Source organism: Bombus pascuorum, chromosome 8, assembly GCF_905332965.1.
Source record: "Bombus pascuorum chromosome 8, iyBomPasc1.1, whole genome shotgun sequence".
NCBI classification, from domain to species: Eukaryota; Metazoa; Arthropoda; class Insecta; order Hymenoptera; family Apidae; genus Bombus; species Bombus pascuorum.
In genome coordinates, this window is record NC_083495.1 from 10,406,220 (window position 1) to 10,420,849 (window position 14,630).

Sequence of the window (14,630 nt, forward strand, 5' to 3'; positions counted from 1 at the left end):
ATTGTAGAAATTCACTTTTTTTTTCTTTTTTAAACTTATTATTTATTGCTTATTTTTATTATTTATAAGCAATTATTTAATTCGTACAACATTAATTACGATAATTACCAATTACATCCACTTGTTAATTGAACATTTTATCTCAAGTAAATCACTTTATGCGTGGCTTTAAAAGTGCGCGTTTTTTTTTATTCAAAAATAACCTTATCAGTTGACAGTTATATCAGGCCTAAAGATAATTTATTCAGTGAATTGTACAATTCCATAATGGTAATATACCCGAGCAGAGAATCCACGGTTGTGAACAATTGAACTCCCTGTCAACTAGCTATTCCCCTAACTATCAGTCTCTGTTATGCGTTATCAATAAATTGAAGCGTTATTGAAAGATTATGGTATGATGTAATCGTGCTGTAACATCCTGATAGGATGATATAATCCTATTGTCACCAGTTGAAGATTTCCGTGAACTTACGACCGATAAATTCATAGCGCATTAATTAAGAACTATATTCACATTCTGAAAACGTTAGGATTCAAACTTTTGAATTTCGAAATTCGAATGTAATTTAAACTCAAATTTCTTAAAGTCGAATTAAAACATTCGGAATTAATTTAAATTCCATATAATTAAATCTAAGATTTCAAAATCGAAAGACACCTATCGAACTGAATATCATAAATTTAGCTTTCTAACGGCTTTACGATCTTTCGAAATATTCCATAAATGTTTAATATCCATTTTTCCCAACTCTAAAAACATGCAACCCTTTCACGCGGTTCATTGCGAGTTCATTCCGCTTTCGATCGTCCGTATCTTCGAAAAACGTGTTATCAATGAACAGATAGTCCGAGTGATCTTTGACGCAGGCTGAATGTAGAATCTCGCCGGGGAACGCGTCGTTTAAGCAATGAAATCTTGCGAAACAATTTGCAATTTGCATGCCATCTAGAAATCAACGCCAGACGAGTCTTTGAACATTCGTACTTGATACCAGCTCGTGATATCCATTGATAAATGATGAATAAACCTTGTCACTTTTAATTAATCGATCGTTTATTTGTAAAATATTTCACAATTGCAAAGGAACAATTTGTTCGTTAATAAGAAACATACTCAGAGTATCCTTTCTTATTCGATATTCATTGGCAAATGAACAGAATTAACGACCACGTTTGGGAAATTTACACAATTATTTAATCATCGTTCAGCGACGTAAGTTATGATAGCAAACGTTTGTTTTTAGAGACGCTTAGATTATTTATCAGTGGCCTAGTTTGGAGAATTCTTTAATCAAACATAATAACGATTCACAGTGGAAATTACATATTCTTGCGTTATTCTAATATAGCGTGTTCTATGATACAACTGTGAAACACATTTGTATACTAATTCTTCTGCTAAATATTAGGTTGATCGAAAAGTGTCTTTCTTTCACAACGATGCATCTTTATACAAACGTTGTGATCTTTATTTTGATAGAACAAAATAGACCATACGTAATTCGATAAAATAATATAAAACGAAAAATATTGTATATGCATTATTTCCTTATAAAACGAAAGAAACTTTTGCTAATAAAAATACTTTAACCGAGGAATAATTAGGAGTCGCTCATTTTAAATTGATGAGATACTTCTCATTAAACATGTACTCGTATCTGCTTTGGTTACATGTATAATAATTAACCAGAAAATGTTTATCATTTCCAATTGAAAATTGAAAATCGATGTTCTTGTAAATTGCTCGAAAGAGACTAGAAAATAACGGTAGAAAGGAAAGTATTTTTACTACGAAGATAATAACTATTTCTAAGATTAAGTCACTATCGAATTTTTGAAGGCTAGAGAAGATTTTTGAAAATTGCACCGATAAACGGCGACAATTTAATCACAAGTATAGCGTTTCTTTTTCCGCTTCCGTCGGCGTTCGCACACAAGGGACTTTTATCGAGTTACGTGCGTTCCTATTTACAATGAACGAAGCAGCGGAGGCTGGTCACGGCAGTTATCAGCGGATTAGCTGCGTGATACCTGCAATCATGCATGTAACACTATCGTCCACGTGCAGCACGTGTCGCCGTTCGCATTCTTCCTCGTGTTGTCGCGTCATTATTTGCGATCGTCGTTCATCACGTGCGTGAATCTCCATGATCATGCGATATTCCATCTTATGGTTACAGTTCCATTTTACTCTTGAAGATATCGAAAAACGTGAGAAAAGTCCACCGTTTTTTTCTCAGCAAAGTTGCATACCGATGACGTTTCGCCATTGATGTTTCTTCAAGATTTTATTAACTTTTTATGTGATTTTGTCCTAGGAATAGTGTTTTTAATATTCATTCTAGAAGCGACGCAGCATGTGGAATGAGCAGTAATATGAATAATAATTGTTTTTTTTTAAACGGCCAGTTTCGAAGAATTTTATTCCAACTTTCGATTTATTACATTCTATTGTTATATATTGTCTTGTGTTAATTGTAAATTGTAAATTGTAATTGTCAGGATCAGATAGATACAAATTTACGTGGATCGATAACAGTTTTTTTTTTTTTTTTTTTAATTTTATTTTGGTTATTTTACAATTTGTCCTTGCGGACATTTGGTAAAGTGTTATATCTTGTTGGTGAAGAAAAAAAAAATATAAATAAAAAAAATATAGCTTGTGGGCGGCTACCCCCAGCGGGGTGCCAGCTTTGTTTTTTTCTAAGTTATATCTTATGGATCGATAACAGTGGCATCAATACGATCTCGATCGACACGTCAATAATATTTCTATGAAGATACCTTTGATGTGCCATATTCAAGATGAAAAATGCCACCTATTAACTTTCTCTTAACATGTGCTGCTATTGCATTCAAATTTGTCCCGATACATTTGCATTCTAATTTTCTTCTAGAACGTATGCTGCGTACACATGTTGCACGACCTGCGTAAGTCTGCGAATTTCAAATAAACAGATCGCGAATTACAAATTGTGGCGTGTAGATAAGACTAACGATTAAAAAACAAGCGCATCGATAATCGTGAGAACGACGGAAAGTTTCCGAGATGTTGTGAGTAGAAGCAGGCGATTCGTCAAAGTGTAACACGAGAGAGACTTTCGAAAAAATGCATTCGCTCGATATTGGCGTTGAGATTTTTCACGTTGTTACACAACGTCATGCTGTAAGTTTACCAGTTGAACGAATTTGAAGATATCTTTATCTAAAGTACAAAAAATTCAACCGAAAGTGATACTAATTATAAGTCGATCGATCGTACATTTTTATTCAGTCGATTCTTTTTTCGCGAAGACTCGGGGATTTAAAAGTAGAGCGAAAAAGACCAGAAACTGGAAAACTGTACGAATTGGCTTGATTTTGTTTCCTTTTGATGTTTCGCACATACGATCAATGAATGGAATCGTTCATGTTCGTCTCTGTAGTGATATCACGAGCAACGATAGCGATGAGGATGATCGAGAAACTTTCCATTAGAAGCCTCGACCCAGCAAAGAGAGAATCAATAATCTCGACGAAAAGAATCGAAATAAAGGTATCTGATAACCCTGATCGTTAAAAGAAAAATATATAATCGTTGTGAGATAAAACAACGATCAGAGAGAAATGAAAAACTGTGCTTGGACGTTAACTATGACGTGAAGGAAAGCAAAATAATGAGAAAGAAATGTTTTTGGTGTATGAGATGAAGATGAAAGAATCCAAACGTCTTCAGTCTCGTTTACGGTTCCATTCGTCATCGTGCTAATGTCAGGCGATTATTATACACGAGGTTGGCCTGCTTTGCACGAAACTTTCAATAGCCATAGAGTTTCAGTGACTCACATTGCGAGCAAGCCCCAAACCATGGTATTTTTATACATAGTTGCAAAGCAAAGTGGCAAAATTACTATTTTAAATCGATAATCAACACGTTGGCGAATTCACATCGAAAATTGTTTAAATAAAAGGTTTACGCGCGTGTACATAGCTGCGTTTCATTAAAAATATACGACTGAGCGATTGAACTGATTATTAATCGATTAACAAAGTTTTAAACAGGTGACATAGTTTATTAATTGTCATTGTTAATAAATACCATTAACAAAGTGGAGTATATTATATTACACGTAACTTGCCATTTATTAATAAATTATTTTATTATTAAAGATTGATAGTACTATTGTGGAAACGAGTAATTTTATTTACAAATCTAATTCACGTAATCTAATCCACGACTTTTTCCATTGCAAAACAGCAAGATTAAGTGGACGTTATTTGTTACATGTTTTCGTCGAGCTAGCAAGTTATCTGATTACTCGGCTAATCTAGGTGCAAATACTGTATCACGATGTGACAAATATTAGAAGATACGTTTTTTTCTCATATACGAAAACGTAAACGAAAAATTGTAATCCTATCTGGAGTTATATCTTTGATCTGAAGAAATAAAATCTCTGAAGTTATTTGCACGGGTCTTCTGATACGCGTCTTAGCAAAATAACTGATCGATGAATCTATTGAGATTGGCGAGAATTTGCGGTTTCAGAATCGAAATCATAAAACGAAATCGCGTTTGGTTACACGTTTTGCGATGATAACTACAACTTGCGATAATTACCAATGTTAGGCAGGCTTTATCGTACGACGTACGTATATAATTTATTAACATGTCACTGACACTTTAGAGTCACGTGAATCGACTAATCAAGAAACAAGTTGAATTTCAAATGTGTCGTAAAAGGTCAAACTCTTGAGAGACGATGGCAGAAATCTTTTAAGGCTCTTCTTTTACGAGCGATACTCGAGGAAAGAAGCGGATAAAGATTTAAGAAAGATACTTTCAGTGTATTGAAAATAAATCTCGAAAGTACAGTAAACATTCTGAGATTCTGAGAGATAACGAAAGAAATTTCCATTTTTCTTTTTTAAGCGCGGAACTTTAGGAGCCGAAGGAAATTCGGAGAGGAATTTGTACCGTTCAAAGGAATTTTAGAAAAAGAATTTGTCTTTTTCACTCATAAACATGTTTTAAGTCACGTTATTGTTATCGTTATCGTATGATTTTGAAAGAAAATCTAATGTAACAGAGTACAACCTAGTTCTCAAAGCGATAATAATAATTATTAATCAATCCAAAGCGATTATAGACATCGTTCTACCAAGTTACTACGTTGAAGACTTTTAGCCGCTTACTATTTTTAGCGAGAATTAACTGGATAAGAAATTAGTTCAAGAATCGCTATATCAAGAATTAATTATCTCTTTAACAAGGATTAATAACTATAGTTAATATAGTAGTTAATATATACAATTAATATTGCAAATTTGATCGAGTGCATACTTTGAAATATTTATCCAAAATTTTGATGAACTCGTATTCTATTTTATTCGACAATCAAATTTTATGCATAAATGATATACATGATACTACCACGTTATGTAACATGATAACAATCCGATAATAATAGAAGCAATCGATACAACAATATTAATAGCAATCGATCGCGGTTAGGAGAAGCGAAGTTGCTATAGTTGCGAGGTGCAATGTGTTTGTTTCTTTGTTCTTGATGATTAGACAAATTGTGTATTTATCTCGAACGTAAATATGTAAAAATATAATGAGCGTAAATGCAAAAGACAAATGCCTAGGTTTATGACATTTAGAAAATACAACATACTATTGCGTATATGCGAGTTACATTTTTTATGACTGTCTTTGAAAAAAATTTGCATAAATATTTACAGTCTTCTCATGACGTTTATAATGGTTTTCTTTTTCTTAGTGATAGTTAGGAAATATACTGTTTGCATAATTAACATACGCAGTTTGCTAACCATGATAATTTCGTTCTGTTATTCACAGTAGTACATTTTATGTGTGTCGATGATTATGAAAGTGGCCTAAGTCGTATCTTTTTTTTTTTTTTTTTTTGAGATACACTAAGTTCTCCGTTTAAGGCATGAACTGAATTTTGTGTTAACGACATAATAACTAACGCAGTCCGATAGTTCTGCAAAAATGGTTACGGATTATTATAGTATAATACGTGACGCAAAATAAATATCATTTTATTTTTAGGTTTTACGATAGCCTGGGCCATTTCAATAATCACCGATACATGTATTATTTTCAATGCCAGTTCTATTGCGCCTTTATTTCTCACGGTCAAGGGGATGACCCTCTATTTCGGTTTTACTACTCATTGTAGTGTGAAGAATTCTATTAAAATTCTTTCGACACATGTGATTTTCACTATTGGAATGACCATCGACTGCTAATTTTAACGTATCGCGCAACATTTTTTCTCGCTCGTGGTCATCGTAATCGTTCGACATCGCCGTTACATAATTTTTTAATATACTCTCAGTAGAACCCAATAGACCTCATAAAAGATATAACTTAGAAAAAAAAAAACGAAGCTGGCACCCCGCTGGGGGTAGCCGCCCACATGCTATATTATTTTTTATTTATATTTTTTTTTTTTTTTCTTCACCAACAAGATATAACACTTTACCAAATGTCCGCAAGGACAAATTGTAAAATAACCAAAATAAAATAAAAAAAAAAAATACTCTCAGTAGAATTTCGTTTTGCCTTTACTAGCCCTAATGAAATATACTTTTCTCTACTTTTATTCTTTTTTAAATTCCATCTTACTTATTCACAATAAACTCTCCTACGCTACTCCATTTTATTTAAACAAAAGTATCGATCAGTTTTTATTCGATCAATCTAACCAAAAGATTTCTAATAATTTAAAACGATCTTCGTCGAAAATCTCGCTTGCTTCTACGCTCGTCTATTTTTCTCTCCAGTTTTCTAGTCCCCCACTTTCAACGCAAATAACAATGTCCTCCTCACGTTTTCTTCTCTCGATCATTATCTTCTTGTTTACTCGGCAATGATTTGCAAGAATATACACGTGATACGGGGAAAGGGACGCGAAATGTAAGGGACATTTAAAAAGGAAGAGGAAACATATCGTGATCGATCGAAATCTTTTTTCGCTTAAGTTACGCGCGCCAATGCGGTGCTGCGTAGTGGAGGGGAGTGGAGTTAATTGCGCGCGCATCCCCTTGCCTCCCACCACTCCTGGCAGACAATGAGCAAAGCGGTATATATGACGTCACCGGAGTAGGTCGCGGCACTCAGCTGACGACTGCATTCAGAAGTCCGAGGGCCATATAACATTCCGACTATACTCGAGTTCAGGTACGATCACACTGACTCTGCTCTTTCGTACGTGCCGCGTGTGGGTGTTTAGCGATAATCTTCCGAAATCTTTTCCCCGATCTTTTTTTTTTTTCTTTATCTCTTTTCTGTGATTATCGCATACAGCTACCGAATGATCTTTGTAGCTATTCGAAGTGGTGGTGTAGGGTAGTTGGACGGTTTGCCAATTTTTTTTTTTTTGTTTTCTTATTGATATATTCGGTGGTGTATATATCGATTTTATTTTTTGGGTAAAGGTTTCGTATACAGGAAATTTCCTATTTATTTTGTTTTCATTTTATTTTTCTTTTTATATATTTGTTCTTGACTTCTTTAAAAGCGACACGTTTTAGAGTTTTGTAATAAATACTATATACATGTACAGTTTGCATTATCATACGTAGCGTCGAATATATCGTAGGAATTACAAAAATTTATGAGATAATATAGTTCTTGCGTAGTACTGGCGACAAAAATCATACAGAAATATTAAAATACTATAAACTGCGAGATTCAAAGACCATAAAAATTAAATATCTGTTGTCAATCCTAAAATAAACACCTTGTTTTTACCAGGAATATTTGATCAATCTCAGATAATAAACAGCAAGTATTTGATCTATCGTCAGAAATTATCGCGGTCGTTTTAAAACACATGTGACAGAAGATTCTTGATCCAAGTTCTCTTTTTCTTCTTTGCTAATTTCGTACATCTCAAGTAACTTAAGAAGTCTCTATTGCGACACGTGCGACACCAATTCTCTTGCGATTCGCTTTTATAGCAACATTCCATTGATACTTGTGTCTGTTACTGCACGATTGATTCAATATTTTGCAATTTTTATTTTACCAAAGTCTGCATTAAATTTGTAATTTTTTAACGATTAACGATACGAATATGTTTGCTAAATCTCGTGGCATGGGAGACTATGATTGAAAGAATGTATGGGTGTAAGTACTACTTGCACGTAGTAATCACGTGCACATATTAGCCGCTGGAAAATTACTTATCCTATGGGGAAGTGGCCGATACCCGTGCTTCTAAATGATTATTATGTGCTTTCAACACATCGTAATATTAATTTAATTAATTAAATATTAATTTTAAAATAATTTTAGATAATTAATTTTAATAAATATAAGAAGGCTAAGGAAATTTCGCAATAAGTAGCATTTTATTTTTCAGGAGATTAAATCTTCCTTTGATCTATCTACATTTTACCCTAATCTGTGTTATTTATATTACTTGTGAATTATTCTCCTCTATATAATACATTATTCACTAATGAAACTGTTTTTATGTTTTCTTAGGTTTTAATCAAGAAGTCATACTAGATCATCTTCGAACATGGCTGAATCATTGGAACAGATGCCAAAATCTGAGACGATTAGACTGCGAGAGCGATATATTGGGTAAATATCACGTTAATCGTGCGTTCCTATTTATCGCAGTTGTCATATGGTGCAATATTCATTTCGAGTGTGAACACGAATCGATCGTTTTACAGGCAAGCGTGTAAATTATTTTACAAATCGAACCCTTTGAAAATTGTTCGAGCCGAAGGGCAGTACATGTTCGATGAGAGAGGCAATCGTTTCTTGGACTGTATCAACAATGTTGCTCATGGTATGAGAAAGATTTTAATATATTAAAATATTTTTTAAATTTAAGAAGCTTCAATTCGTAAAAATAATTGATAATAAATAAAAAGATAATAAATAGAATAAATGAATTGATTAATTCTTGTCTAAACTGTGCATAGAATCGTATAGAAATTATTTAAATTAGATAGATAACGTCTATGTGGGTTTGTAAAGAATCTATGCACCTTGAAAGCTTCATTTTAAAAGAACTTAATACATACGAGTCTAAGAATCTAAGAAATATAAGTTTGTGAATGATAATAAAGTAAATGAATTAACACGAATAAATTAATAAATCTACAGTGGGTCACTGTCATCCAACGGTGGTGCGCGCAGGCCAAGAACAAATGGCTTTGCTCTCCACCAACAACCGTTTCCTCCATGACGATCTGGTAATCTGTGCGCGTCGTTTGACCTCGCTTCTTCCGGAACCACTGTCCATCTGTTTCCTGGTAAACTCAGGCAGCGAGGCCAACGATCTCGCGCTTCGTCTCGCTCAGACGCATACCAAGAATAAGGATATTATCACTTTAGATCAGTAAGTTGTTAAACAATTTAAAATAATTAGTTACAAAAGGTATTTACTTGTTTCCGAAAAAACGTAGATTAGCGATAATCTACGTTTAGATAATTACGTTTAGACAAACGTAACGATTTCGTTCATTAACTAAATTATCATTCGATTGTCATAGAAATTTTTCTCTATTCGATTATTTATTGTAATATTTGTATATTCAGTAATTTTTCATGTCTTTTCCGAAAGAGCTATAAATATTTGAAAAAATAAATCTTCTGAAAATTCGTAAAACGTTTCTTCTCATGATCGAAGGAAAATTCTATGAGAAACGAAATCGTTGTTGTCCAACAGGCTTTTGGCTTTTTCCGACTAAATATGCGACCCTCGAACAAAAAAACAAGTCAAAAATTACTGTGCGTTGTTTCTTTCGTGAGAAAAACGTGTCTCGACGATTTGCAGGTAGCCTTCGTTTTCCCTTTCTGATCGGGGCAAAATTCAGTGAGTAGCCATACGATCCAACTAGAATAACACGAAGGCGATAGGAACACGATGATTTTTCAGGCTACGATGATTTCTCTCAGGCAGACTACGTTCCTTTACTCGAGAGGCGACTAATCGTGTGGGTTTTCTTTTTTGCTTGTTTGCAGCGAATGAAAACGCTTTGGAAGATACAAACAACGTGGCCAACGCGATGCGACGAGACAACGAAAGAAGTTGTACATGATCGATCGGCGAATTTTCGTGCACGCACAAAGTCGACAAAGTCACATAAAGCTATTGTCGTTTTAGGTGACACGTACGTGCCACATGTACGCCACACAACAAGAAGCGAAGCAATGTGGATCGCAACTTATCTACGAAAAAGTAATTTTATATCCTGATAGAAAAGATGCGAAGCCGAGAGGCGACACCAGGGACGAATGTTGTCGATACAAAAGAAGCGAATCGAGGGGGTGTGTTGTGACACAAAGTGGGCCAAGGCGAGCCTCGATAACTGGACGAGTGAAATTACGTTGTTAAAAGCGTGGCGGTGTGCACGATGATATCGTCACGATTCAAAATTGTTTAAGAAGCTTTTAAATGATTGTTTTGAATTGAAAAAAATACGTAGTAGGTGGAAATTTATTGTAGACCTCGAGAAAGATGGAAATTTTTAATTTGATATTCGAAGGGTGAAATTTGTCGCTTGCAAAGATAAAAGTTTCAAATTTGAGCGTTCAGGGGATGGATTTATTTCAAAGTTTGCAAAGATAGAAATATCAAACTTGGCACTTGGCTCATGAAAATTTACCCCAAATCTTGCTTTAAATCTTAAAGATCTGAAATAACAAAATCTGACATTTACAAGAAAAAAGAAGAGGAGTCTAAATTAGAGAAAATTCAAATTTATTCGAAATATAGAAAACGCAAGTTTCTTTGGAACTTCAAAATCAATCAAGACAAGAAATTTTAGATACAACTGCTATAAATGATAATTCCCGAAATGAAAATTCTTTAAGCATCGCGCGTCTAATAATTGGAGAAACCTGATTAATCGAGTTTCAGCAATGAACATGTGACGATGCCTTGGTGAACACGCATTGATAGTTTCACGATTCACTCACGCTCCCTTTGCAGCTGCGCTATCCTCAGCGTCTTCAACGTTCATCCTTCGCTTTGCGAGTGACGCACTGCGAATGCGTCTCACCTCACGACATCAGATTCTTTGATAACGTAATTTTACGTCATCGAGTTATCAGCGTTCCCTTTTGCCTTGTTATCGATACTTCCGCAAGCTGAGACAGCGTGAAAAGCGTACGTGTATTTCGCGAATCGTTTTGTTCTTTCTCTCTCTCTTTATTGTCTTTCCTAATAACGGAAATCGTTGAGTGAAGTGAAGAGTTTCACGAAGAGAAGAGAATGACCATTTTCAGGACGTGTCGAAGAAAAACGGATAAGATGGCCTCGTCGCCGTACGGACGATCACAGTGAAATGACGTTTAGAGTTAGAGCTTGATAGTGAGCTTGACAGAGAGTGCTGAGGTGGCTGAAAACAAACTGTCGTTTAACGTTGTTCTTTCTTTCTTTTAGTGCTTATCATGGCCATTTGACTTCGATGATCGATATTTCGCCGTACAAGTTCAACAAACCGAACGGGCCTGGCAAAAAAGACTGGGTTCATGTGGTAAGAAAGTTTCTATTATTCTATTATTATACTGAAGTCTCTCGAAAAAATATCTTAATTCTTAATATATCTAAAACAATCTAAATAACAACAGTAGCCTAGATAATGTAAATAATGTTTAATCAAGTTGTTGAACCTTCTTCAACAATTTTAATATCGAAAAAGACGTTGATAAATTTTGTAAAAAAAATTATTACCGTATATAATATGTGCCAATGCATTTCATAACTTTAAAATAACTCTATTCGTACGATAAGGAAACTAATTAATAACTAAGGAAACCAATTGTGCCAAAAAAAAAAGAAATTCTTCTAATAGACGTAGTTTCTGATAAACAATAAATATCATCATCATCATCATTATTATTGTTATATTTATAATCGTAAAAAATATTCGTGAGAATAATTGAAATTTTATACTTCAAAAATATTTGGATGCAAATTACCTACGTTCGGTATTTAATGTGAGCCTCTCGTATTTATTTATAGGCACCATGCCCGGATGTTTATCGAGGGAAGTATCGCGATATCGACCACCCTAACGAAGATCTGGGCGTAAAGTACGCCGATGATGTGAAGGATATCTGTCAGAATCTGAAGAACGAAGGCAAGGGAGTGTGCGCTTTTATCGCTGAAAGTTTAATGTCTGTCGGCGGGCAAATTCTGCCACCACAGAGTTACTTCAGAAATGCGTACAAGTAAGTATGTTACTCTATCAGCGTCGAATTTCTTAATATAGTTAGTATAATTATTGATATAATTGGCCTACCTTCAGTTTCGTTAATACTATTTGCATAAAATAACAGGCACGTTAGAGAAGCCGGTGGCGTTTGCATCGCGGATGAAGTTCAAGTCGGATTTGGAAGAGTTGGTAGCCACATGTGGGCCTTCCAGCTTTACGGCGAGGACGCTATACCGGACATAGTCACCGTAGGAAAACCCATGGGAAACGGACATCCTGTGGCAGCTGTGATTACGACCCCGGCCATTGCTGGAAGCTTCAAAGACACTGGAATAGAATACTTTAATACGGTGAATATCAAAGTTGTTAAATCTCTTCGTTTTTCGTATTCTTCTCTGTAAGAAAACCTTATCGTTTACGAATCGACGAATTCGGACACCTTCCTTTTTTTTATAGGATATAATAATAATAATTATTATTATTTATCTTACATTACGAAATTAAAAACCATGAAACACTTACGTTTGTCCTCTGTCGAATTCTAGTATGGAGGAAACCCAGTGTCCTGCGCCATAGCGAATGCCGTGATGGAAGTGATCGAGCGAGAGAATCTTCAAGAGAACGCTTTGAAGGTTGGTAATCATCTGATGATGGAATTGAGGAAGCTGGCCAAGCGACGAAAAATTATCGGTGACGTACGAGGTGTTGGACTGTTCGCGGGTATCGAGTTGGTACGCGACAGGATCGAGAGAAGCCCAGCAACGACGGAAGCGAAGCACGTGGTCTCCAGGATGAAGGACAGGAAAATTTTGATTAGCAGCGACGGCCCGGACGACAATATCTTGAAAGTGAAACCGCCGATGGTATTCACGATTGAGAATGTAAATCACTTGGTGTCTACTTTAGACGAAGTTCTCGAGGAAGTGGACATTGGCGTCGAAAAGGTGATTATTAATTGGAATTTCAATTGGAGATGTTAATTGGAGTTAAAACTTGGAGTATTAGAGTATTAGAACGAAGAAATATTATAAGTCGTTGAAAATATTAGAAGAGATATTTAGACGAGATTCTAGAAGCGGAGTTGCGAACAACTTACGAAAAATGAATGAACGAAGAGCAGGATTTCTGCATGTTAAGATGTTTCGAAATTATGAATGTAATTTCTAGATTTTCTTATTGAATGATAACGTAGATTATGCAATTATGTTGCGTTTGAGCGAGAAAGCGTAGACACGCTTCGATCGGAAACCGGATGCAGAATGTTGTAACATTTCCAAGTGCACTTTGTTTTTCTGAATGAAAATGTCTGACTTTGCGAAAAGATCGTCATATCTCATCCGGATGAGCGATATTTCTTTTCGCCACTTTGCATGTGCTTCGATAACCAGTGAACCGTTAATTACATATTTATTCAATAATTTTTCTAGATAGTAATTTCGCATGAAAGTCTTTCAGATATCGCTTGTTCGATTAATTCTCAATGATCTTTTCAATTTACTTCGTACGTGATTTCATATTAGCAGACACGATAGAAATATTTTTAAGCGAACGTTGCAATCTACGAGGTTCTCCAAAATTTAGGTGCTTATTAATTCTTGATAATTAATTAATTATGTGTTTTCAGAAGTACGAGCCCACGACGACTATTTTGAAGGCGACAATCTCTAAAATGGACGTGGAAACGGAAAACACCACGTGTTCAAGCGGGAAGCCGTTGCTTGTTCGCGCTAATTAACAATTAATTTCATCTGAGCCTTATATTATAATATATTTATAAAGCGTGTGCCTTATATTTAAGATACTACTTAGATAGATAGAAGATATTAAAATATTACTGTTCGTGAGCTGAATGATTATTGATAAATATGTTGTAATATAAATAAGAATATCGTGTATATATTTATAAAAGAAATTATAGGTGAACAGAGAGAGATGAGACTACAATTAAGATTTAATTAATTAAATGTCGAACATAAGCTCGAAGTAATAATACTTTAGAATATATATTTTAATAAATATAATCACTATTAATATACTATATTTTTACAAATCCATTTGTTTGATTATTCTTTCCGCTACTAGCGAGATAGTTGAAAGAAACGAGTACAAGTAAATACAGATATAAGGAAGAAAATTCAATGTCTGTGTTAAAATTGTTGACTACGATCGTCGTTATTTAACATTCAAGCATTTTTTGTAAAATCAAAGATCGAACACCAGGAGATAGTACTAAATACTAATGGAGATTATTGATTATTGTTTAATAACTATAATTCTGCAGATCCATAAATCCGTAAATATAATATGATGGCATCTAATATGATAAAAACGCACGAACCGTGACCCCACGTGTAATCACATCTGCATTTTAGCATATTATGACCAACTGCATTATTTATGAACACAAATCTAGCGTTTTTTGAAGT

The 14,630-nt window shown here is 34.6% G+C and overlaps 1 protein-coding gene across 1 annotated transcript; it reads left to right on the forward strand.

Moving 5' to 3' along the window:
* The first annotated feature begins 7,055 nt into the window (after nucleotides 1–7,055).
* LOC132910097 (alanine--glyoxylate aminotransferase 2-like) lies at nucleotides 7,056–14,252 on the forward strand. The gene is made up of 9 exons (XM_060965553.1): nucleotides 7,056–7,198; nucleotides 8,510–8,611; nucleotides 8,707–8,825; nucleotides 9,146–9,380; nucleotides 11,430–11,523; nucleotides 12,012–12,220; nucleotides 12,329–12,554; nucleotides 12,750–13,148; nucleotides 13,829–14,252. The coding sequence occupies exons 2-9, from the start codon at nucleotides 8,547–8,549 to the stop codon at nucleotides 13,937–13,939; spliced, it is 1,458 nt and encodes a 485-aa protein (XP_060821536.1). The 5' UTR covers nucleotides 7,056–7,198; nucleotides 8,510–8,546; the 3' UTR covers nucleotides 13,940–14,252.
* Nucleotides 14,253–14,630: the final 378 nt, after the last annotated feature.